General features: G+C 45.6%; 1 protein-coding gene across 1 annotated transcript; it reads right to left on the minus strand.

Moving 5' to 3' along the window:
- Positions 1–2,161: 2,161 nt before the first annotated feature.
- LOC139400156 (host cell factor 1-like) lies at positions 2,162–24,545 on the minus strand (the record flags this gene model as incomplete). Its single annotated transcript, XM_071145184.1, has 13 exons — positions 2,162–2,328; positions 4,617–4,812; positions 7,961–8,146; positions 8,332–8,483; positions 9,584–10,919; positions 11,637–11,773; positions 12,101–12,239; positions 18,092–18,225; positions 18,500–18,701; positions 19,911–20,021; positions 22,932–22,991; positions 23,512–23,736; positions 24,369–24,545. Coding segments are annotated over 13 exons (3,222 nt in total), but the record flags the coding sequence as incomplete, so codon positions are not given.

Here is a 24,545-nt window from a genome sequence, read left to right on the forward strand (position 1 = left end):
CACCGAATTCGACGCAGGACACCAGGCGGACACTTGGAAAATGTAGTCTCTTATGGTCAATCTTCCAATGATATGCCTACAAATACGTCACAATGCTGCTAAGACCTTGGGCGAACGACAGAAAGTGTAGGCTCATTCCTTGCGCAATCACAGCCATATAAGGAGACAATGGAAAACAGAGCTTCAGAAATTCTGCTAATTCCTGGGTGATGCATCATCTTGGTTTCGCCCTCTGTAGAATGAGTTCTGGGCACTTACAGACAAAATCTTTGCAGATTCTGGAAGCTTAGAAGTGTTTTCTTTCCAAAACGGTAGAAAGATATTCAGTAAGTAAGACATATTTTTCGTGACAAAATCTCGCTTAAAACGGGAACGTTTTTTATCCAAAAATGAAATCAGCCCCCAGAGATCCAACAGGTTAAATGGAGATATGGATTTACAATCTACAGGCCACTACGTACCCTGGTTTAAATGAAGATATGGATTTACAATCTACAGGCCACTAAATACCCTGGTTTAAATGGAGATATGGATTTACAAACTATAGGCCACTAAATACCCTGGTTTAAATGGAGATATGGATTTACAAACTACAGGCCACTAAGTACCCTGGTTTAAATGAACATTTACATTTCTCTCCTTTCCTGTGGGGTCGTGAGAGGTCCCGTCGCTGTCATCTAGTGGACATGATGCTATTCAAAAAAGGTTACAACTACCTTTCTAGTGGTTCTGATGCTTCTAGCATCGAGTTGAATTTTGAAAACATATCTACACTATTTCACTTGTTAATGTGCATAGTATCGCTGACCAAGTGTTGTCCAATGAATGCTGTAACCACTGCCTCTTCAATTCCGAGGTTGATTGGAAAAAGCTGCTAATTTTTTTTTTTTTAAATAAAAAAAAGAGGACATTGTATGATCATATCTTTGTACTCCCTGACGAAGGCCATGCAGCCCAAACGCCTCAGTTTCCATTCAACAAATCAAGGCATTTTAATTCATTTAGCTGAACAACCTCAAAATCACTGCTGAGTTTATATTACCTTTACCAACAGCAATAGTTGTGGTAGTTTTGCTTGAAGCAAATCAGTAATTAAAATGGTATTTAAAAAAAAAATGTATTTAAGATATACAGGGTAAAGTTGATCATTTCACAACGAAGAAAGCAAATGACGTTTGCTACCCTTCCCTGCATGGTTGAAGAGGTTTGGGCGCCTCAGGCTCTGCACACTCCTGGATTACATCACACCTGGCAGGTCTCTCCTACCAGGTGACGTGGAGACGATCTGTGTCTGCACCATGTAATGTCATTACTGGTGTTCCCCAGGGTTCAGTTCTAGGCCCTCTCCTCTCTATACACCAAGTCACTCAGCTCTGTCATATGATCACATATCACCCCACTAGCTCAGCAGCTCTCCTTCCCCACTAGCTCAGCAGCTCTCCTTCCCCACTACCTCCCCACCAGCACTACCTCCCCTCCCCAGCACTACCTCCCCACCAGCTCTACCTCCCCACCAGCTCTACCTCCCCACCAGCTCTACCTCCCCACCAGCACTACCTCCCCACCAGCACTACCTCCCCACCAGCACTACCTCACCACCAGCACTACCTCCCCACCAGCACTACCTCCCCACCAGCTCTACCTCCCCACCAGCTATCTTACGACGAACGCAGTAATTATGTCTCTAGAAGAGAGCGCCTCCTAAAAGAATACGATGTAATGTAAGAGAAGCTCATTCAAGTCCATCAAACTTCCAAATGGTCTGAACCATTCCATTATGAGGGGTGACATCCACAGCTGTGATATATATTAGAATTGAAAATTAATGTGTTTATGCAACAAACTTTAGTGTATCGAATCACATCGCGCCGTTTCAAATTAAAACGTATGGTTCAAGAGGTCGACATATCTAGAATCGTTTCAAATTAAGACGTATGGTTCAAGAGGTCGACATATCTAGAATCGTTTCAAAAACGTATGGTTCAAGAGGTCGACTTATCTAGAATCGTTTCAAAAACGTATGGTTCAAGAGTCGACATATCTAGAATCGTTTCAAAAACGTATGGTTCAAGAGTCGACATATCTAGAGTCGCATCGAATCATCTTGAAAATGAAACGAACAGACAGACTGTTGAAGAAAGCAAAACAACGGTGGACTGACCTGGTTGTGCTGTGCTGCTGCTGCTGCCGCTGCCGCCGCCTGGGCCAGAGCCTGGGCTTCCTGCAGCTGTTGTTGTTGATGTACCAGGGCTGCCAGCTCTGCCTGAGTCAACACAATGGGGATGGTGGTGGTTTGATGCTGGCCCTCCTGGCCACTGTCTCCTTCATCTGGAGGGGGAGGGGGGGGTGAGACTTGTTACCATCTACCAAACTGCTAACTAGGGCTGGGTGATATATCTATTAATTTGAATGTATGTTTTTTGCACGATATTACAAACGCCAGTACTGCAGGAATATTTTATTTTAACGAGTTAAGTCCGCTTGTTCTCATTTTCATCTTTTTGGTATCATCTCCTTCGCTCCTTCTGTGCAATGACTATAGGCTTTACCTTCCAGCGCGCACACACACACACACACACACACTCCTCTGACAGCGGTTTCATCCATTTGAGGTTTGGTCCAACAGAACTCAAGTCATATGGAACTGAAATGCGTGGAGATATTATATTTTACTGTAAAAAGAGATGTTCAACTGCCTACCGATACCATGTTGTGTTTCAACTCGTGGAATTGCACGCAGAGCAGACGCTACTAAAAACGGGATTATAAAATGAACATTTGAATCTGGAAAATCAGTTTGTTTGCGCGCGACATTTCAGTACCACGTAACGATAGCGCATCTAAACCAAATACCATTACATCGGCCGCCGAGTCAGCGTTTGTAGACTAGCTGTTTATACTAACTCCTTCTCATTCTGAATCACTTGATTTCAAGTTGATTACTTTTTTTTACTCTCTACCCCCTTTTCTCCCAAATGTCATGACATCCAATTGGTAGTTAAAGTCTTGTCCCATCGCTAAAACTCCCGTACAGACTCGGGAGAGAGCCATGTGTCCTCCGAAACACGACCCTGCCAAGCCACACTGCTCGCTGAACCCGGAAGCCAATGTGCCGGAGAAAACAACGACCGAAGTCGGCACTGCGCCCGGCCCTCCACAAGGAGTCGCTAGAGCGCGATGGGTCAAGGACATCCCGGTCGACCAAACAATCCTCGTATCCGAACCACGCTGGGCCAATTGTGCCCAAATATAAGCCTGATTGAAGCCTAATGTAAAATTGTAACTGATGCACAACATCTTCTCGGGGTTTGTTTTCCAACAGAAATCCCGAGATTTCAAGACAGATCCACACACAAAATTACAATTAAATCATGACCCCCCCCCCCCCCGTAGTGACGCCTCTAGCACTGCCTTAGACCGCTACGACACTCGGGATGCCAACACTTAATTTCAAAATCTGCGAGACAGGCTAGCATGCTGTTCAAACAGTTGGAAACGGACAGAAGGGGTCGTGTTCATAACAATTCAACTGTTCTACCTTAGTAACTAGCAAACAGAGCCAAGTTGGCTAAACTTTAAATAAATATTAGCTGGCTACTTACACGAGGACGGGGGTTTGAGATATTGTTTCTAAGACCTGTGTTGATTTTCTATAATACCTGCTACAATAAGTTAGTCTATTAGTGAGTGTGTATTATGCAGGATTATGGTTAAATTGGTTTTAAAATAAATTTTAAAAAAGAAGGCATTTCATAGACTTGAAAGACAGATCGGTGATTTTTGATCAAATTTGATTGATAAATTAGTTTGATAAAATAATTGATTGTTGAAACGTGGATTCATGCGGTTGGAGAACACTTCTCCAGCCCGTCAGTGGTCATCGAAGGTGACCATATGCCCACTGACGTCTGTTACGGCATCGAACTGCAGTCTGGTCAAGACCCCGGTTTCTTTGGCGTACCCCCGGCGGCATTGTGGCTACCCGTACCCCAATTTGGGAATACCTGATCTACAGTATGACCAGGGCTGTCTGTGGCACAGTGTGTGTGTGTGTGTGTGTGTGTCTACTCACTCATGACAGCGTGCTGTGCGGCCTGCAGGACAGCCTGTATGGCCATGGCCTGGGCTGTGTGTGTGTGTGTGTGTGTCTACTCACTCATGACAGCGTGCTGTGCGGCCTGCAGGACAGCCTGTATGGCCATGGCCTGGGCTGTGTGTGTGTGTGTGTGTGTGTGTCTACTCACTCATGACAGCGTGCTGTGCGGCCTGCAGGACAGCCTGTATGGCCATGGCCTGGGCTGTGTGTGTGTGTGTGTGTGTGTGTCTACTCACTCATGACAGCGTGCTGTGCGGCCTGCAGGACAGCCTGTATGGCCATGGCCTGGGCTGTGTGTGTGTGTGTGTGTGTGTGTGTGTGTGTGTGTGTCTACTCACTCATGACAGCGTGCTGTGCGGCCTGCAGGACAGCCTGTATGGCCATGGCCTGGGCTGTGTGTGTGTGTGTGTGTGTGTGTGTCTACTCACTCATGACAGCGTGCTGTGCGGCCTGCAGGACAGCCTGTATGGCCATGGCCTGGGCTGTGTGTGTGTGTGTGTGTGTGTGTGTGTCTACTCACTCATGACAGCGTGCTGTGCGGCCTGCAGGACAGCCTGTATGGCCATGGCCTGGGCGTTAGCCTCCTCAGTAGCAGCGTGTTGTGCTGCCTGCTCGGCTGCAGCGGTAACAGCCAGCTCCTCGGGGGTTAAACCCGTCACCATCAGGGTCTGCTGGCCCCCCGCGTCACCTTCAGACATCAGCTCCGCAGGCAGGCCCTAGGAGGCAGAGAAAAATTGTCCAGATTTTTTTTAAAGTAACTTTTTTTTCAATGTTACTAAAAATGTTTTGTTGGCACACAATTTAGTCGCTCGTGTGTGCTGCTGGGAGGAAACAGCGTTTCATTCTGTGGCCTTTTCCAAGACATGACAGAGGACCTGTGGATGGTGGTTCCCTTCCGTGTGTGTTGCACTGTATGTATATATACACAGTACCAGTCAAAAGTTTGGACACAGCTACTCATTCAAAGGGTTTTTCTTTATTCGTAAAAGGTTCCACATTGTAGAATAATAGTGAAGACATCAAAACTATAAAATTAACACATATGGTTATGTAGTTACCAAAGAAAGTGTTGACTTCTTTGGGACTGGGGGGCAGTATTGAGTAGCTTGGATGAATAAGGTGCCCAGAGTAAACTGCCTGCTACTCAGGCCCAAAAGCTAGAATAATGTATATAATTAGTAGATTTGGATAGAAAACACTCTGAAGTTTCTAAAAAAAACTGTTTGCATGATGTCTGTCAGTATAACAGAACTCATATGGCAGGCGAAAACCTGAGAAAAAGGAAGTGGTAAATCTGAGGTTTGTAGTTTTTCAAGTCATTGTCAATCCAAGATAGAGTGTAAATTTGGTCAGATTGCAGTTCCTAAGGCTTCCACTAGATGTCGACAGTCTTTACAACCTTGTTTCAGGCTTCTACTATGAAGGGGGAGCGAATAAGAGCTGTTTGACGAAGAGGTCTGGCAGAAAGCCGTGAGAGCGAGCTGAGTTCCTTTTCATTTCTAAAGACAAAGGAATTGTCCGGTTGAAACATTATTGAAGATTTATGATAAAAACACCCTAAAGATTGTTTCTATACTTCGTTTGACATGTTTCTACGAACTGTAATATAACTGACTTTTCGTCTGCACTAATTGCTCGCGCATTGTGCATTTGAATTACTGGGCTAAACGCGCAAACAAAAAGGAGGTATTTGGACATAAATTATTTACTTTATCGAACAAAACAAACATTTGTGGGACTGGGATTCCTGGGAGTGCATTCCGAAGATCAAAGGTAAGTGAATATTTATAACGCTATTTCTGAGTTTTGTGACACCTCTCCTTCTTTGGAAAATGGCTGTATGGAGGAATTTTAATTATGATAATTTTTTTGCTGCAAAGCCTTTTTAAAAATCTGACACACAGGTTGCATTAAGGAGAAGTTTCTTTAATTGTATGTTTAACACTTGTACCTTTCATCAATGTTTATGGTGAGTATTTCTGTCATTTGATGTGGCTTTCACCTGCTGTTTATTTGAGACAATGCATTTCTGAACACAACGCACCAATTTCAAATGAGGATTTTTGGACATAAAGATTAACTTTATAGAACAAAAAACACACATTTATTGTCTAACATCCGGCGAAGATCAAAGGTTAGTGATTTCATTTTAAAGTTTCTATTTCTGACTTTTGTGACACCTCTCCTTGGTTGGAAAATGGCTGTATGGTTCTCTGTGGCTAGGTGCTGACCTAACATAATCGCAAGGTGTGCTTTCGCCGTAAAGCCTTTTTGAAATCGGACACTGTGGCTGGATTCACGAGAAGTGTATCTTTAAAATGGTGTATGATACTTGTATGTTTGAGGAATTTTAATCGTGAGATTTCTGTTGCTTTGAATTTGGCGCCCTGCAATTTCACTGGCTGTTGGCGAGGTGGGACGCTAGCGTCCCACATATCCCAGAGAAGTTAAACAAATATAAATATATTTTATAATTTGAGATTCTTCAAAGTAGCCACCCTGTGCCTTGATGACAGCTTTGCACACTCTTGGGATTCTCTCAACCTGCTTCACCTGGAATGCTTTTCCAACAGTCTTGAAGGAGTTCCCACGTATGCTGAGCACTTGTTGGCTGCTTTTCCTTCACTCTGCGGTCCGACTCAGCCCAAACCATTTCAATTTGGTTGAGGTCAGGCGATTGTGGAGGCCAGGTCATCTGATGCACTACTCCATCACTCTTCTTCTTAGTCAAACAGCCCTTACACAGCCTGGAGGTGTTGGGTCATTGTCCTGTTGAAAAAAAAAGTGTCCCACTAAGCCCAAACCAGATGGGATGGCGCATCGCTGCAGAATGCTGTGGAGGCCATGCTGGTTAAGTGTTCCTTGAATTCTAAATAAATCACTGACTGTGTCACCAGCAAAGCACCATCACACCTCCTCCTCCTCCATGCTTCACAATGGGAACCACACGTGCGGAGATCATCCGTTGACATACTATGCGTGCCACAAAGACACGGCAGTTGGAACCAAAACCCCCAAAATGTGGACTCATCAGACCAAAGGACAGATTTTCACCGGTCTAATGTCCATTGCTCATTTTTCTTGGTCCAAGCAAGTCGCTTCTTATAGGTGTTCTTTATAAGTGGTTTCTTTGCCGCAATCAACCATGAAGGCCTGATTCACACAGTCTCTTCTGAACAGTTGATGTTTAGATGAGTCTGTTACTTGAACTCTGTGAAGCATCCTCTGCAGCAGAGGTAACTCTGGGTCTTCCATTCCTGTGGTGATCCTCATGAGAGCCAGTTCCATCATAGCCCTTGATGGTTTTTGCGAATGCACTTCATGAAATCTTCAAAGTTCTTGAAATGTTCCGTATTGACGGACTTTCATGTTTTAAAGTAATGATGGACTGTCGTTTCTCTTTGCTTATTTGATCAGTTCTTGCCATAATATGGACTTGGTCTTTCACCAAATAGGGCTGTCTTCTGTATAACACCCCTACCTTGTCACAACACAACTGATTGGCTCATACGCATTAAGAAGGAAGAAATTCCACAACTTTTAACAAGGCACACCTGTTAATTGAAATGCATTCCAGGTGACTACCTCATGAAGCTGGGTGAGAGAATGCCAAGAGTGTGCAAAGCTGCCATCAAGGCAAAGGGTGGCTACTTTGAAGAATCTCAAATAGAAAATATATTTTGATTTGTTAAACACTTTTTTTTGGTTACGACATGATTCCATATGTGTTATTTCATAGTTTTGATGTCTTCACTATTATTCTACAATGTAGAAAATAGTAAAAATAAAGAAAAACCCTGGAATGAGCATGCGTGTCCAAACGTTTGACAGGTAATATACACATCAGTATGTATCGTACTGTACCTCCTGCTCCCCCTGGTTCTGTTCCTCCATGCCCTCCACATGGACCTGTATCCCAGCTGCAGCAGCCTCTTCCAGGGTCACGACCCTCACTGTGCCCTCTGGGAGACAGTCCGTCTGCATGGCCTCCTCTCCCTCTATACATGCCGCCACCATCGCCTCAGACGACCCAGACATCGACGAAATCTCCTGGTGGAAGGAAGGAAGGAAGGGTCGGGGACAGGAAGGCTTGAACGGTCAAAAGTAAAATGATCCCAAAATAAACACCTCTAACAGTCTGTTAGTGCAGTGAGTGTCTGAACCAGCTAACCACAACTTCAAGAGAGTAAACACTATAACAGCCGTGTGTGTGTGTGTGTGTGTGTGGCCCTTACAGGTACGGAGGGTCCAGGTGTGGGTGTGGACTGGGTAACCGTGGTAACTGCTCGGCCAGCCGCCACCACGGCACTGGACTCGGTGGTTACCGAGGACGACGAGGGAGCCTCTGTAGTTCCGTTGTCTCCCTGTGTCGAGTCACCAGGCTGGGCTGGAGGGACGTCACACAATTAACACCAAAACATCCCAACACGGAGACCCAAACATCCCAACACAGAGACCCAAACATCCCAACACAGAGACCCAAACATCCCAACACGGAGACCCAAACATCCCAACACGGAGACCCAAACATCCCAACACGGAGACCCAAACATCCCAACACGGAGACCCAAACATCCCAACACAGAGACCCAAACATCCCAACACGGAGACCCAAACATCCCAACACGGAGACCCAAACATCCCAACACAGAGACCCAAACATCCCAACACAGAGACCCAAACATCCCAACACAGAGACCCAAACATCCCAACACGGAGACCCAAACATCCCAACACAGAGACCCAAACATCCCAACACGGAGACCCAAACATCCCAACACAGAGACCCAAACATCCCAACACAGAGACCCAAACATCCCAACACAGAGACCCAAACATCCCAACACAGAGACCCAAACATCCCAACACGGAGACCCAAACATCCCAACACGGAGACCCAAACATCCCAACACAGAGACCCAAACATCCCAACACAGAGACCCAAACATCCCAACACGGAGACCCAAACATCCCAACACGGAGACCCAAACATCCCAACACGGAGACCCAAACATCCCAACACAGAGACCCAAACATCCCAACACGGAGACCCAAACATCCCAACACAGAGACCCAAACATCCCAACACGGAGACCCAAACATCCTGTATGTTGGTGGGAAAAAAAATATCACTAACATTTTAACTCTTAATCTTCTGTTTTAAAACACTAAGGCTGCGTTTATACAGGCAGACAAATTCTGATCTTTGGACCAATCAGATCAACCTTTTCCCCAATAATTGGGCAAAATAACAGAATACGTAGGTAGGCCTGTGTAAAAGGAGCCTACGGGACCATTTCCCCCAGACCTAGATTAAGCCTAATCTAATCCTTCTGGAGATTCTCCTTTGAGTAGATTTTTTGTTGTGTGTCTCGTACCTGAATTAATCTGTGTCTGAAAACAAATCCTCCCTAAAACGCCTATGAGAACAAAATGGGTTAAAAGACAGTCATGCTTAGTGGATAGATAGATAGCAGTAGCTCCCACCTGTAGTAGCCGTGTTGGTGGTGCCGGTCTCGTGTGTTTCACACGGCGGATTGGAACACACTCTCTGGACCGTGCCCGTCCCTGTGCCCGTCCCTGTCCCCGTTCCTGTCAGGTTGGACGTAGTCTGAGACGGGGTGTTGGTGGTTCCTGTTTCGTGCGTCTCACACGGCGGATTGGAACACACTCTCTGGACCGTGCCCGTCCCTGTGCCCGTCCCTGTCAGGTTGGACGTAGTCTGAGACGGGGTGTTGGTGGTTCCTGTTTCGTGCGTCTCACACGGCGGATTGGAACACACTCTCTGGACCGTGCCCGTCCCTGTCCCCGTCCCTGTCCCCGACCCCGCCAGGTTGGACGTAGTCTGAGACGGGGTGTTGGTGGTTCCTGTTTCGTGCGTCTCACACGGAGGATTGGAACACACTCTCTGCACTGTCCCTGTAGTCTGCCCGATGCCCATACTGGAGTTGGCCTGCGTCGACGTAGTGGTAGTGCCAGTCTCGTGTGTTTCACAAGGTGGATTGGAGCAGACCTGTGTGGCGCTTCTGCCCTCAGCTCCGGCCTCAGTGGGGCCAGTCTGGTGCGTTTCACAGGGTGGACTGGAGCAGACAGGAGAGGTGAGGGGGGATCCTCCTCCTCCTCCTCCTCCTCCGCTGGATGACTTGCTCTGGTTATCTGAGGACGAGGAGCTGAGCGTCATGCCCATCTTGTCAGAGCCCATGTTAGAGCGTGCGGTGGTCGAGGTGTAGGTGGTCCCTGTTCTCAGAGTCTCCGGTCGTAGCACCCCGGGCACAGAGCTGGTACCAGAAAGAGACGAGGGGGAGAGGTCTCCGGAGGAGGAGGGGGGCGGAGAGGACGGGGGATCAGACCCGCTGGTGTTGTTGGTTACGCTGGAGCCTTGTTGTTGCTGGTTGGATCCCATGTTACAGCTGGCGGTGGTCTGGGTGTTGGTGGTACCTGTATCGTGGGTCTCTGACGGCGGGTTGGTGCACACCTGCTGCACCTGGCCCATGTTGGAGGACGCTGTCGTTTGAGTGTTGGTGGTGCCGGTCTCGTGGGTTTCGCACGGCGGGTTTGAACACACCCTCTCCACCCCACCATCACCAGTCATGTTAGCGGAGGCCGTGGTAGCTGTATTAGTGGTGCCGGTCTCGTGGGTCTCGCAGGGGGGGTTTGAGCAGACCAGGGTTACCGTTCCTGGGTCGCCTGCCTCGGGCTGGGTGGACGAGGGGTCGGCGGAGGTGGGGGAGGACAGGATGGAGACCGGGAGGTCGTGGACAGGCTGAGCATCCACACCACTGGGGGTCGTGATCAGGGTCACCTGAGTGGGCTGAGCTCCCGCCTGGAGGACATAAAGAGTACAGGGGGGGGGGGGGTCAATCAGGAAGTCAATAAACCAAAGTTCCAATACAAATCAATCTTGCCAATAATACAACAAAAAAATACATATTTGAATAAATAAAACATATTTAAATGACAACTAAACCATTCCAAGTACGAGGTTTTCTCATGATGGCATGTCTGACCAGAGAAGAAGAGCCGCTGTTCATACGAGAAGCACTGCTTTTTACAGGCAGCCTGTCTTCCCAGGCGTATCACTGCATGTGCCAGCAGGACAAGCGTAGCAGCCAAATAAATACATAAAGGGAGTCACAACCCATTGCAAGTATTCATGACAGGACGGATGCATCTTTATTAGATTTATTTCACCTTTATTTAACCAGGTAGGCAAGTTGAGAACAAGTTCTCATTTACAATTGCGACCTGGCCAAGATAAAGCAAAGCAGTTCGACACATACAGCGACACGGAGTTACACATGGAGTAAAACAAACATACAGTCAATAGTACAGTATAAACAAGTCTATATATACACACAAGTCTATATGCATCTGCACCAAACGCGAACACCTTTCCCGATCGTAAGAAACGTGAGGGATAAGGCACCGACGACACCGCTTTTACAAAAGGCAGCCCGATTCTGATCATTATTTTTTTGACCGATCAATTATTTTGACCGCCTGTGTAAACACAGCCTCCGTTGTTCCACATGAACTGTACCTGAGCTGCGGAGACGGTGACCTGTCCAGGCAGAGTGGTCATGGTGCCCAAGGTGGTGATGGGAGTAGCCGTGGCAACACTTCCTCCCGCCAGGCTCGAAGACACTGTACCAGTCACCGTACCAAACGTTGTCACACCTAAGGGGAAGGGACAACGTTAAATCGATTGTTGATTGTGTATATCGGTAGCCTGAAATCCAGACCGGTTTTGTGTTAACATTCCACCAGGTGTGTTAAGGAGTGGGACGTTAGCGCTAACAGACTGGTACCCAGGCTAATCTATTGGGACAGATGCTTCAAAACAATACAAACTAAAAGCATGATTGTTCAACGCAATCTGACCGTGGAGGATTCAACAAGTCACTAAAACTAAACAAATCTTTAGGAACACAACTAGTCAAGGATGAAGCTAGGCGCGCCGACTAGCAAAGAGCTATCTGTCGGAGGTTCACTGAACATCCTTACCTGTGGTTCCCTTGACAACAAGGGTGGTGACGTTAGGTTTGACACCGGAAACAGTTACCGGGGAGACGAGACGTACACCTCCCATGGGGACGGTCCGTAAAATAGTCCCGGGCTGTCCTGGGGCACCCTTCAGCACCACCTGGTAGAAACATAATATTAATAACAACCTGGTAGAATAATAACAACAACAACCTGGTAGAATAATAACAACAACAACCTGGAAGAATCATAACCTGGTAGAATCATAACCTGGTAGAATCATAACAACAACCTGGTAGAATCATAACCACAACCTGGTAGAATCATAACCACAACCTGGTAGAATCATAACAACCTGGTAGAATCATAACAACCTGGTAGAATCATAACCACAACCTGGTAGAATCATAACAACCTGGTAGAATCATAACCACAACCTGGTAGAATAATAACAACAACCTGGTAGAATCATAACCACAACCTGGTAGAATCATAACAACCTGGTAGAATCATAACCACAACCTGGTAGAATCATAACAACAACCTGGTAGAATCATAACAACAACCTGGTAGAATCATAACAACAACCTGGTAGAATCATAACCTGGTAGAATCATAACAACAACCTGGTAGAATCATAACAACAACCTGGAAGAATCATAACCTGGTAGAATCATAACCACAACCTGGTAGAATCATAACAACAACCTGGTAGAATCATAACAACAACCTGGTAGAATCATAACCTGGTAGAATCATAACAACAACCTGGTAGAATCATAACAACAACCTGGTAGAATCATAACCTGGTAGAATCATAACCACAACCTGGTAGAATCATAACAACAACCTGGTAGAATCATAACCTGGTAGAATCATAACCACAACCTGGTAGAATCATAACCACAACCTGGTAGAATCATAACAACAACCTGGTAGAATAATAACAACAACCTGGTAGAATAATAACAACAACCTGGTAGAATCATAACAACAACCTGGTAGAATAATAACAACAACCTGGTAGAATCATAACAACAACCTGGTAGAATCATAACCTGGTAGAATCATAACCACAACCTGGTAGAATCATAACCACAACCTGGTAGAATCATAACAACCTGGTAGAATCATAACAACCTGGTAGAATCATAACAACCTGGTAGAATCATAACCACAACCTGGTAGAATAATAACAACAACCTGGTAGAATCATAACCACAACCTGGTAGAATCATAACAACCTGGTAGAATCATAACCACAACCTGGTAGAATCATAACAACAACCTGGTAGAATCATAACAACAACCTGGTAGAATCATAACCTGGTAGAATCATAACAACAACCTGGTAGAATCATAACAACAACCTGGTAGAATCATAACCTGGTAGAATCATAACCACAACCTGGTAGAATCATAACAACAACCTGGTAGAATCATAACCTGGTAGAATAATAACAACAACCTGGTAGAATAATAACAACAACCTGGTAGAATCATAACAACAACCTGGTAGAATAATAACAACAACCTGGTAGAATAATAACAACAACCTGGTAGAATAATAACAACAACCTGGTAGAATCATAACAACAACCTGGTAGAATAATAACAACAACCTGGTAGAATCATAACAACAACCTGGTAGAATCATAACCTGGTAGAATCATAACCACAACCTGGTAGAATCATAACCACAACCTGGTAGAATAATAACAACAACCTGGTAGAATCATAACCACAACCTGGTAGAATCATAACAACCTGGTAGAATCATAACCACAACCTGGTAGAATAATAACAACAACAACCTGGAAGAATCATAACAACAACCTGGTAGAATCATAACAACCTGGTAGAATCATAACAACAACCTGGTAGAATCATAACAACAACCTGGTAGAATCATAACAACAACCTGGTAGAATCATAACAACAACCTGGTAGAATCATAACAACAACCTGGTAGAATCATAACCTGGTCGAATCATAACAACCACCTGGTAGAATCATAACAACAACCTGGTAGAAACATAACAACCTGGTAGAATCACAATAATAAGAAACCTGGTAGAATCATAACAACAACAACCTGGTAGAAACATAACAACAACAACCTGGTAGAAACATAACCTGGTAGAATCACAATAATAAGAAACCTGGTAGAATCATAACAACAACAACCTGGTAGAAACATAACAACAACCTGGTAGAAACATAACAACCTGGTAGAATCACAATAATAAGAAACCTGGTAGAATCATAACAACAACAACCTGGTAGAATCATAACAACAACAACCTGGTAGAATCATAACAACAACCTGGTAGAATCATAACAACAACAACCTGGTAGAATCATAACAACAACAACCTGGTAGAATCATAACAACAACAACAACCTGGTAGAATCATAACAACAACAACAACAACCTGGTAGAATCATAATAACAACAATAACAACCTGGTAGAATCACACAGGTGAAGTATGCATGAGCAAGATAGCAAATATACGCATGTACTAAATTAGCCTAGTTTGATATTTAACTAATAGCTGGGCAGTATACTTTTTTATTTTAACCTTTATTTAACTTGGCAAGTCCGTAATGAACAAATTCTTATTTACAATGACGGCCTACACCGGCCAAACCCGGACGACGCTGGGCCAATTGTGAGCCGCCCCTATGGGACTCCCAATCACAGCCGATTGTTATACAGACTGGATTCTGAACCAGGGTTTCTGTAGTGACGCCTCTATAACGCCGAGATGCAGTGCCTCAGACCGCTGAGCCACTCGGGAGCAGCGATCTGCAGGTATTGATGCAACGGTCCAGTTAGTTTTTTTTTTAACTTGACCTTTCTAGAACAGCATTTCAAATGTTTGGTTTTTGTTTAAAATGTGATACGTAACTCTGGTGCGGGTAATGTCGTTTTTTAAAACACTTTTACTCCATCTCCTACGAGTCATCTTTCTCCCTTTACTGCTGTTGCATGGCACTTACCAAGCCCCCCCCCCCCCCTCCCCTCTCCTCTCGTCAAATCAAATCACATTTGACTTGTCACATGCTTCGTAAAACAACAGGTGTAGACTAGCAGTGAAATTGCTTACAGGTCGTTCCCAAGGGGACGCAGTCGCTCGACCACAGAGTGAAGAGGTCAGATGGATGCAACAAGATGTTGGTGAAAACGTTGCAGCTTTCCAACGAACGGTGTTTAATAATTACACTATTGGTTTGTCTTTTCTCAGAAGGTTGTGGCTAAAATAAATAGTTTTAGCCGCTAATGCTAATCGCTAATTACCTGGCTAACATTAGCTAGCTTGCTAAATGCACTAAGAGTCCGCGCAAACGTAGCTAGTTCATACAGCCGAGTACCAGTGCTGTTGTACGCCTAGATCAGCATGTCGTTTGTGCAACGGTATCTTCGAAATCAGAAAGGAACGGTCGAAGCGTGAAAATGTTAGCTAGCTATGTGAGGTAATGTAACGTTTAATTAGGGTCTCCTGGAAACACTGACCCAACACTTTAGTTCTTACCCGTCATTAACTCCTCCCTGGCTTATTAATTTGTTGTCATATCAAATTACAATGTATTCAAGGTGCTGCCCATCACTCAGTCAATCCTCAGCAGGCCAAGCTTGGCCCCGTTTGTAAGGGAGTCTCAGAAAGAGGGCCAATTACTACATTTAAAACGGTTTTCAACCAGCGATTGAGTTGTGAGAGACTGCTGTAGAGGTCATCACTCCCCCTCTAACTGGGAGCGGGCCAGAGACAATTACTCGATGCCGACATCTTTCTAGTTAATTTACAGTGCCTTGCAAAAGTATTCACCCCCCTTGGCGTTTTTCCTATTTTGTTGCCTTACAACCTGGAATTTAAATATATTTTTATTTGGATTTCAAAATAGTCCAAATTGTTGAAGTGAAATTACCTTCAGAAGTCACATAATTAATTAAATAAAGTCCACTTGTGTGCAATCTAAGTGTCACATGATCTCAGTGTATATACACCTGTTCTGAAAGGCACCAGAGTCTGCAACACCACTAAGCAAGGGGCACCACGAAGCAAGCGGCACCATGAAGACCAAGGAGCTCTCCAAACAGGTCAGGGACAAAGTTGTGGAGAAGTACAGATCAGGGTTGGGTTATAAAAAAATATCCCAAACTTTGAACATCCCACAGAGCACCATTAAATCCATTATTAAAAAATGGAAAGAATATGGCACCACAACAAACCTGCCAAGAGAGGGCCGCCCACCAAAACTCACTGACCAGGCAAGGAAGGAATTAATCAGAGAGGCAACAAAGAGACCAAAGATAACCCTGAAGGAGCTGCAAAGCTCCACAGCGGAGATTGGAGTATCTGTCCATAGGACCACTAAGCCGTACACTCCACAGAGCTGGGCTTTACGGAAGAGTGGCCAGAAAAAAGCCAAACGCGTTTAGAGTTCGCCAAAAGGCATGTGGGAGACTCCCGAAACATATGGAAGAAGGTACTCTGGTCAGATGAGACTAAAATTGAGATTTTTTGGACATCAAGGAAAACTCCGTCTGGCACAAACCAAACACCTTCATCACCCCGAGAACACCTTCATCACCCCGAGAACACCTTCATCACCCCGAGAACACCATATTTTTCCATCGGCAGGGACTGGGAAACTGGTCAGAATTGAAGAAATGATGGATGACTCTAAATACAGGGACATTCTTGAGGGAAACCTGTTTCAGTCTTCCAGAGATTTGAGACTGGGACGGAGGTTCACCTTCCAGCAGGACAATGACCCTAAGCATACTGCTAAAGCAACACTCGAGTGGTTTAAGGGGAAACATTTAAATGTCTTAGAATGGCCTAGTCAAAGCCCAGACCTCAATCTAATTGAGAATCTGTGGTATGACATAAAGATTGCTGTACACCAGCGGAACCCATCCAACTTGAAGGAGCTGGAGTTGTTTTTCCTTGAAGAATGGGCAAAAATCCCAGTGGCTAGATGTGTCAAGCTTATAGAGACAAACCCAGCTGTAATTGCTGCAAAAGGTGACTCTACAAAGTATTGCCTTTGGGCTGTTTATAGTTATGCACGCTCAAATGTTCTTCTTTTTTTGGTCTTATTTCATGTTTGTCTCACAATAAAAAATATTTTGCACCTTCAAAGTGTTAGGCATGTTGTGTAAATCAAATGATACAACCCCCCCCCCAAAACAAATCTATTTTAATTCCAGGTTGTAAGACAACCAAATTGGAAAAATGTCAAGGGTGGTGAACACTTTCAGGAAGACACTACACTGTACACAATGAACCTGTGTTACGCTTGGTGATCTCTGTTTCAAATTAACATCGTTGGTGCCGACGTGGATAACAATATCTCTATACCCTCGCCAGTTTTAGTCTCAGCCAGCACCCTCTTCAGATCAGCTTTTATGTAAACAATGTATGATCGCTAGATTATTATTTTTAAGTCTAATATTGCAGGTTATGGAGTCGCCAATGACTAGGTTTTTAAATTTGTCAGAGCTAAATGGTAGGAGGCTTTGGTGGCGCGTGGAGGAGAAACCTGAGCAGTCTCGGCCTCTTGACTCGTTGCTTCATGGAGAGAACCGGTTGAAATAGTGTCGGCTGAATGAGCAACACCGACTGAGGATGGAACAGCATCTGTGCTACCGATTGGGGGGGGGGGGTTTATATTACTATCTGTACTTACTGACGGCACAAACGCGGTTTCATCCTTTCCTACACTGAAATTACCCTTGCCTAACGATTGCGTCTGAAGCTGGGCTTGCAGCACAGCTATCCTCAACATAAGGCGATAGTTCTCATGTATATTATGAGTACAGCTCTGGGCATAGTGCTGATGGTCTTTTGCCTGATGTTATTGTACCAGGGTATAAGGTTAGAGAGGGGTTGGGTTAGCTGTGTGAGTCCCTGCTGACCAGCCCCAGCTCTGGGCATAGTGCTGATGGTCTTTTGCCTGATGTTATTGTACCAGGGTTAAAGGTTAGAGAGGGGTTGGGGTACCTGTGTGAGTCCCTGCTGACCAGCCCCAGTTCTGGGCATTGCGCTGATGATCTTGCCTGGTGTCCCGGTGCCTGGTGTCATCATCTTAGTGGTGATAATGGTAATGGGGGACTTCATACCACTTCCTGTCACTCCTGACCAGACAACAGATTAAATACATTTAGTAACAGGAAGTTATTGTCATATGCAGACACATTTAAACATGAGCCATGTGGTTGCATCAATGGGCCACTGTGAAAACGCTCTACAAAAATCCCAAAATGTAGTGCTGACTATGAATCAAACGATCCAAGAAGGAAAAAAACACTCAACATTTGTAAAGCCCTCTTTAACAATATTTTAAAATCACAAATTGACTTTCAATTGATTGATGAATTGGTTGATGTTTCGGAAGCAGACAGGACTGACCTGCTTGTCCGATGGCAGACATAGGTATGGTCTTGATGATGTGCGTGCCAGGCTTGGTGGTGGTGGGCATGCCGCTGTAGGATAGGATGGTGGGCTTGCCCCCCGCGGTCCCGGCCTGGGACGTAGTGATGATGGTGGTGGGCTTGCCATCCGCTGAGGTCACCAGCTTCAGGATGGTTCCCGCCGGGAGGGGACCTTTCGTCTGGTTTGAAAAGAAGGCGATAAGAGGGGTTTCAGGATTTAGGGGTCGGAGGTCAAGATAGAGGGGTTCAGGGTTAGGGGTCAGAGGACAAGATAGAGGGGTTTCAGGGTTTAGGGGTCAGAGGTCAAGATAGAGGGGTTCAGGGTTAGGGGTCAGAGGTCAAGATAGAGGTGGAAGCTGACATACAACAAGAAACATGGTCCTTCGAGACGGATATCTCAGGTTGTTTGACTGATCCCGTGCATCAGAATCCTGTACTGATCGCGTACTGGACTAGGCTGATCGCGTACTGGACTAGGCTGATCGCGTACTGGACTAGGCTGATGCCGCACTGGACTAGGCTGATGCCGCACTGGACTAGGCTGATGCCGCACTGGACTAGGCTGATGCCGCACTGGACTAGGCTGATGCCGTACTGGACTAGGCTGATCCCGTACTGGACTAGGCTGATCCCGTACTGGACTAGGCTGATCCCGTACTGGACTAGGCTGTCAAGAGATTTTCCCATCAGAGTCGTGGAGACAAACCCTAAATCGGGGATGGGCAACTCTCCGGTCTTCGTGGGCCTGATTGGTGGCACAATTTTGCCCCAGTGCCTGCAAATACACTAATCAAGGTCTTTGGTTTCAAATGTAATTTGTTTAAATCAGATGCATTTGCTAGGGATGGGGAAAAAGTGAGACACCAATCAGGCCCTCGATGACCGAGTTAACACATCCCCGAACTAAATGACCCAGATTATACTTTTAACTAACTCAGTTAAGAATTCTTAAGATTCTTATTTTCAATGACGGCCTAGGAACAGTGGGTTAACTGCCTGTTCAGGGGCAGAACGACAGATGTGTACCTCGTCAGCTCGGGGATTTGATCCAGCAACCTTTTGGTTACTAGTCCAACACTCAAACCACTAGGCTACCCTGTCGCCCCAAAACTAAGGGAAAGGGGATAACTAGTCAGTTGCACAACTGAATGCATTCAACTGAAATGTGTCTTCCGCATTTAACCCAACCCCTCTGAATCAGAGAGGTGCGGGGGGGGGGGGGGGGGGGGCTGCCTTAATCGACATCCACGTCTTCGGCGCCTGGGGAACAGGCGGGGGGGGCAGAATGACAGATTTTTTTTTTAACGCTGTCAGCTCGGGGATTCGAACCAGCAACCTTTCGGGTTACTGGCCCAACGCTCTAACCACTAAGCTACCTGACTACTGACCTGTATGATGTGCTGGAGGCTGGAGCCAGCCTGTCCAGTCACCGCTCCTGTCTGACCAGGCTTGGTCTGGACCACGGACATCACCTTCCCCAGGTTGGACAGGTTAGACAGCTAGAGGACAGGAAGTAGGAGAGAGAGACTGGTCAAAACAACACATCTTACCTTATCAAGATCGACCCATCAAAAACCTAATATAATATATTCCACTTAGCAGACGCTTTCGCGTGACTTTTATCAAGATAGGCCAATTTAAATGTCAAATTTATTTTATTTTATTTATTTCACCTTTATTTAGATAATATCGTACATAGGTGGGTGTGGTTGTACTTACATGGCTGAGGAAACTATGTATTTTACATGTGTCACTAATGAAATGAATTAATTAATGGAAATTAGATGTTTTTATTTAAAGCAACTTCCATACTGTACATGTTTAATATGTGACCCCCCCCGTGGGGAGAATGGACTGTTCCACTGTACATGTTTAATATGTGACCCCCCCCCCCGTGGGGAGAATGGACTGTTCTACTGTACATGTTTAATATGTGACCCCCCCATGGGGATAATGGACTGTTCTACTGTACATGTTTAATATGTGACCCCCCCGTGGGGAGAATGGACTGTTCCACTGTACATGTTTAATATGTGACCCCCCCCATGGGGAGAATGGACTGTTCTACTGTACATGTTTAATGTTTAATATGTGACCCCCCCCCCATGGGGAGAATGGACTGTTCTACTGTACATGTTTAATATGTGACCCCCCCCCCGTGGGGAGAATGGACTGTTCTACTGTACATGTTTAATATGTGACCCCCCCCCCCCGTGGGGAGAATGGACTGTTCTACTGTACATGTTTAATATGTGACCCCCCCGTGGGGAGAATGGACTGTTCTACTGTACGTTTAATATGTGACCCCCCCCCGTGGGGAGAATGGGCTGTTCCACTGTACATGTTTAATATGTGACCCCCCCCATGGAGGGAATGGACTGTTCTGTATTTAATATGTGACCCCCCCATGGGGATAATGGACTGTTCCACTGTACATGTTTAATATGTGAGGCAGGGAATGGACTGTTCTGTGTTTAATATGTGACCCTCCCATGGGGATAATGGACTGTTCCACTGTACATGTTTAATATGTTAGGGGGGAATGGACTGTTCTGTGTTTAATATGTGACCCTCCCATGGGGATAATGGACTGTTCCACTGTACATGTTTAATATGTGACCCTCCCATGGGGATAATGGACTGTTCCACTGTAAATGTTTAATATGTGAGGGGGGAATGGACTGTTCCACTGTACATGTTTAATATGTGAGGGGGGAATGGACTGTTCCACTGTACATGTTTAATATGTGAGGGGGGAATGGACTGTTCTGTGTTTAATATGTGACCCTCCCATGGGGATAATGGACTGTTCCACTGTCCATGTTTAATATGTGACCCCCCCATGGGGATAATGGACTGTTCCACTGTACATGTTTAATATGTGAGGGGGGAATGGACTGTTCCACTGTACATGTTTAATATGTGACCCCCCCATGGGGATAATGGACTGTTCCACTGTACATGTTTAATATGTGAGGGGGGAATGGACTGTTCCACTGTCCATGTTTAATATGTGACCCCCCATGGGGATAATGGACTGTTCCACTGTCCATGTTTAATATGTGAGGGGGGAATGGACTGTTCCACTGTCCATGTTTAATATGTGACCCCCCATGGGGATAATGGACTGTTCCACTGTACATGTTTAATATGTGAGGGGGGAATGGACTGTTCCACTGTCCATGTTTAATATGTGACCCCGACTGTTCCACTGTACATGTTTAATATGTGAGGGGGGAATGGACTGTTCTGTGTTTAATATGTGACCCTCCCATGGGGATAATGGACTGTTCCACTGTACATGTTTAATATGTGAGGGGGGAATGGACTGTTCTGTGTTTAATATGTGACCCTCCCATGGGGATAATGGACTGTTCCACTGTACATGTTTAATATGTGAGGGGGGAATGGACTGTTCCACTGTCCATGTTTAATATGTGACCCCCCATGGGGATAATGGACTGTTCCACTGTACATGTTTAATATGTGAGGGGGGAATGGACTGTTCTGTGTTTAATATGTGACCCTCCCATGGGGATAATGGACTGTTCCACTGTCCATGTTTAATATGTGAGGGGGGAATGGACTGTTCTGTGTTTAATATGTGACCCTCCCATGGGGATAATGGACTGTTCCACTGTACATGTTTAATATGTGAGGGGGGAATGGACTGTTCCACTGTCCATGTTTAATATGTGACCCTCCCATGGGGATAATGGACTGTTCCACTGTACATGTTTAATATGGGAGGGGGGAATGGACTGTTCTGTGTTTAATATGTGACCCTCCCATGGGGATAATGGACTGTTCCACTGTACATGTTTAATATGGGAGGGGGGAATGGACTGTTCTGTGTTTAATATGTGACCCTCCCATGGGGATAATGGACTGTTCCACTGTAAATGTTTAATATGTGAGGGGGGAAAGGACTGTTCTGTGTTTAATATGTGACCCTCCCATGGGGATAATGGACTGTTCTACTGTCCATGTTTAATATTTGACCCCCCCCATGGGGATAATGGACTGTTCCACTGTACATGTTTAATATGTGAGGGGGGAATGGACTGTTCTGTGTTTAATATGTGACCCTCCCATGGGGATAATGGACTGTTCCACTGTAAATGTTTAATATGTGAGGGGGGAAAGGACTGTTCTGTGTTTAATATGTGACCCTCCCATGGGGATAATGGACTGTTCCACTGTACATGTTTAATATGTGAGGGGGGAATGGACTGTTCTGTGTTTAATATGTGACCCTCCCATGGGGATAATGGACTGTTCCACTGTACATGTTTAATATGTGACCCCCCCATGGGGATAATGGACTGTTCTACTGTACATGTGGGGGGAATGTGTGAGGGGGGAATGGACTGTTCATGTAAAAGACAACAGAAGACATCCTAACTAACCCAATGCTGCACGTCCTTCCCAGACATCACTTTGTTTTGACCCTGGTTGGCCGCGGTCAGCTTAGAACAGGGGCACAAAACAGACGCAGTGAGTCCCTGCTAAAACCAGGGGTGTGGGCATGTCACAAAACAGACGCAGTGAGTCCCTGCTAAACCCAGGGGTGTGGGCATGTCACAAAACAGACGCAGTGAGTCCCTGCTAAACCCAGGGGTGTGGGCATGTCACAAAACTGGAGTCAATGAGATAAGACAGCTAACTTGCTTAGCTTCAATATTCAGATTTGTTTTAAAAACATATTGTATAGGAAGGATGCATGAAATGGGAATTGGGATTAATTCAAACCAACAATTTTTACAACCCATATTCCAAGTTTAGCTTTGGCACAAGCAGAAAAACATGCCAGAAAAACTAAAAGTTATTTCTGAATTATACAAGTTATTTCATTATTATCATTAATATTGTTATTAAATGGTTTAATTAAATTGATTGAAAACAACATCTATCTATTTTTTCTGAATATTTCTCAAAGTTAGCCGGCCAATTTATGGATCCTGCTAAGGCAACTAAACAACATCTTACCAGTGTTCCACCTCCCCCCATAGTAAGGGGGCTCTTGACAAGGGTGATTGTCTTGGTGACTCCTCCCACTACCGTGGTAACCACCTGGTGTTGCTGGGCAACCGTCACCGTGCCAGACTTGTGCACGGTGATGATAGGGCGAGAAGGCGTTCCGGGTGTGACAACACCTGACGTGCCCACCTGAGCCGCAGCAGTCTTCAGCATGCGGGTTGCTGGGTTACTAACCTAGGGAGGACAACACCGGGTGAGAGACACACAGACAGAGAGACAGGAGAGAGAGAGAGTAGTTAGAAGACACAGCCAAGACAGCCCCTATAGCATTCAGAAGGCACCGCCACGACAGCTCCTATAGCGTTCAGAAGGCACGGCCAAGACATCCCCTATAGCATTCAGAAGGCACGGCCAAGACAGCCCCTATAGCATTTAGAAGGACAGCCAAGACAGCCCCTATAGCATTTAGAAGGCACGGCCAAGACAGCCCCTATAGCATTCAGAAGGCACGGCCAAGACAGCCCCTATAGCATTCAGAAGGCACGGCCAAGACATCCCCTATACCATTTAGAAGGCACGGTCAAGACAGCTCCTATAGCATTTAGAAGGCTCGGTCAAGACAGCCCCTATAGCATTTAGAAGGACAGCCAAGACAGCCCCTATAGCATTTAGAAGGCACAGACAAGACAGCCCCTATAGCATTTAGAAGGCACGGCCGATACATTGCTTCACTCTACGTGGTACAGTAGGTAACGTGGGTATTGGACCACAGCCATGATAAACAAAAATCACTCTAGTGTTCATAATTAACAGCAGAGGTTTACATGGTGTGTGTGCGTGTTACTATTCGTCCAGGGATCTCTTACCATAACAGGCGAGGCTACTTTGACAGTCTGTGAACCGGGGCTCATGGCCACGGTCTTGACCATAGTAGCACCAGCTGGAAGCTGCATGGTGGCCGTGGAGGGCGGGATCTTCTGTGTGGCAGCAGCCGCTGCAGCCAACGCAGCCATGCCACTCATCTGAGGGCTGCTGCCCATTGG

Source organism: Oncorhynchus clarkii, unplaced genomic scaffold (genome assembly GCF_045791955.1).
Source record: "Oncorhynchus clarkii lewisi isolate Uvic-CL-2024 unplaced genomic scaffold, UVic_Ocla_1.0 unplaced_contig_7539_pilon_pilon, whole genome shotgun sequence".
Lineage (NCBI taxonomy): Eukaryota > Metazoa > Chordata > Actinopteri > Salmoniformes > Salmonidae > Oncorhynchus > Oncorhynchus clarkii.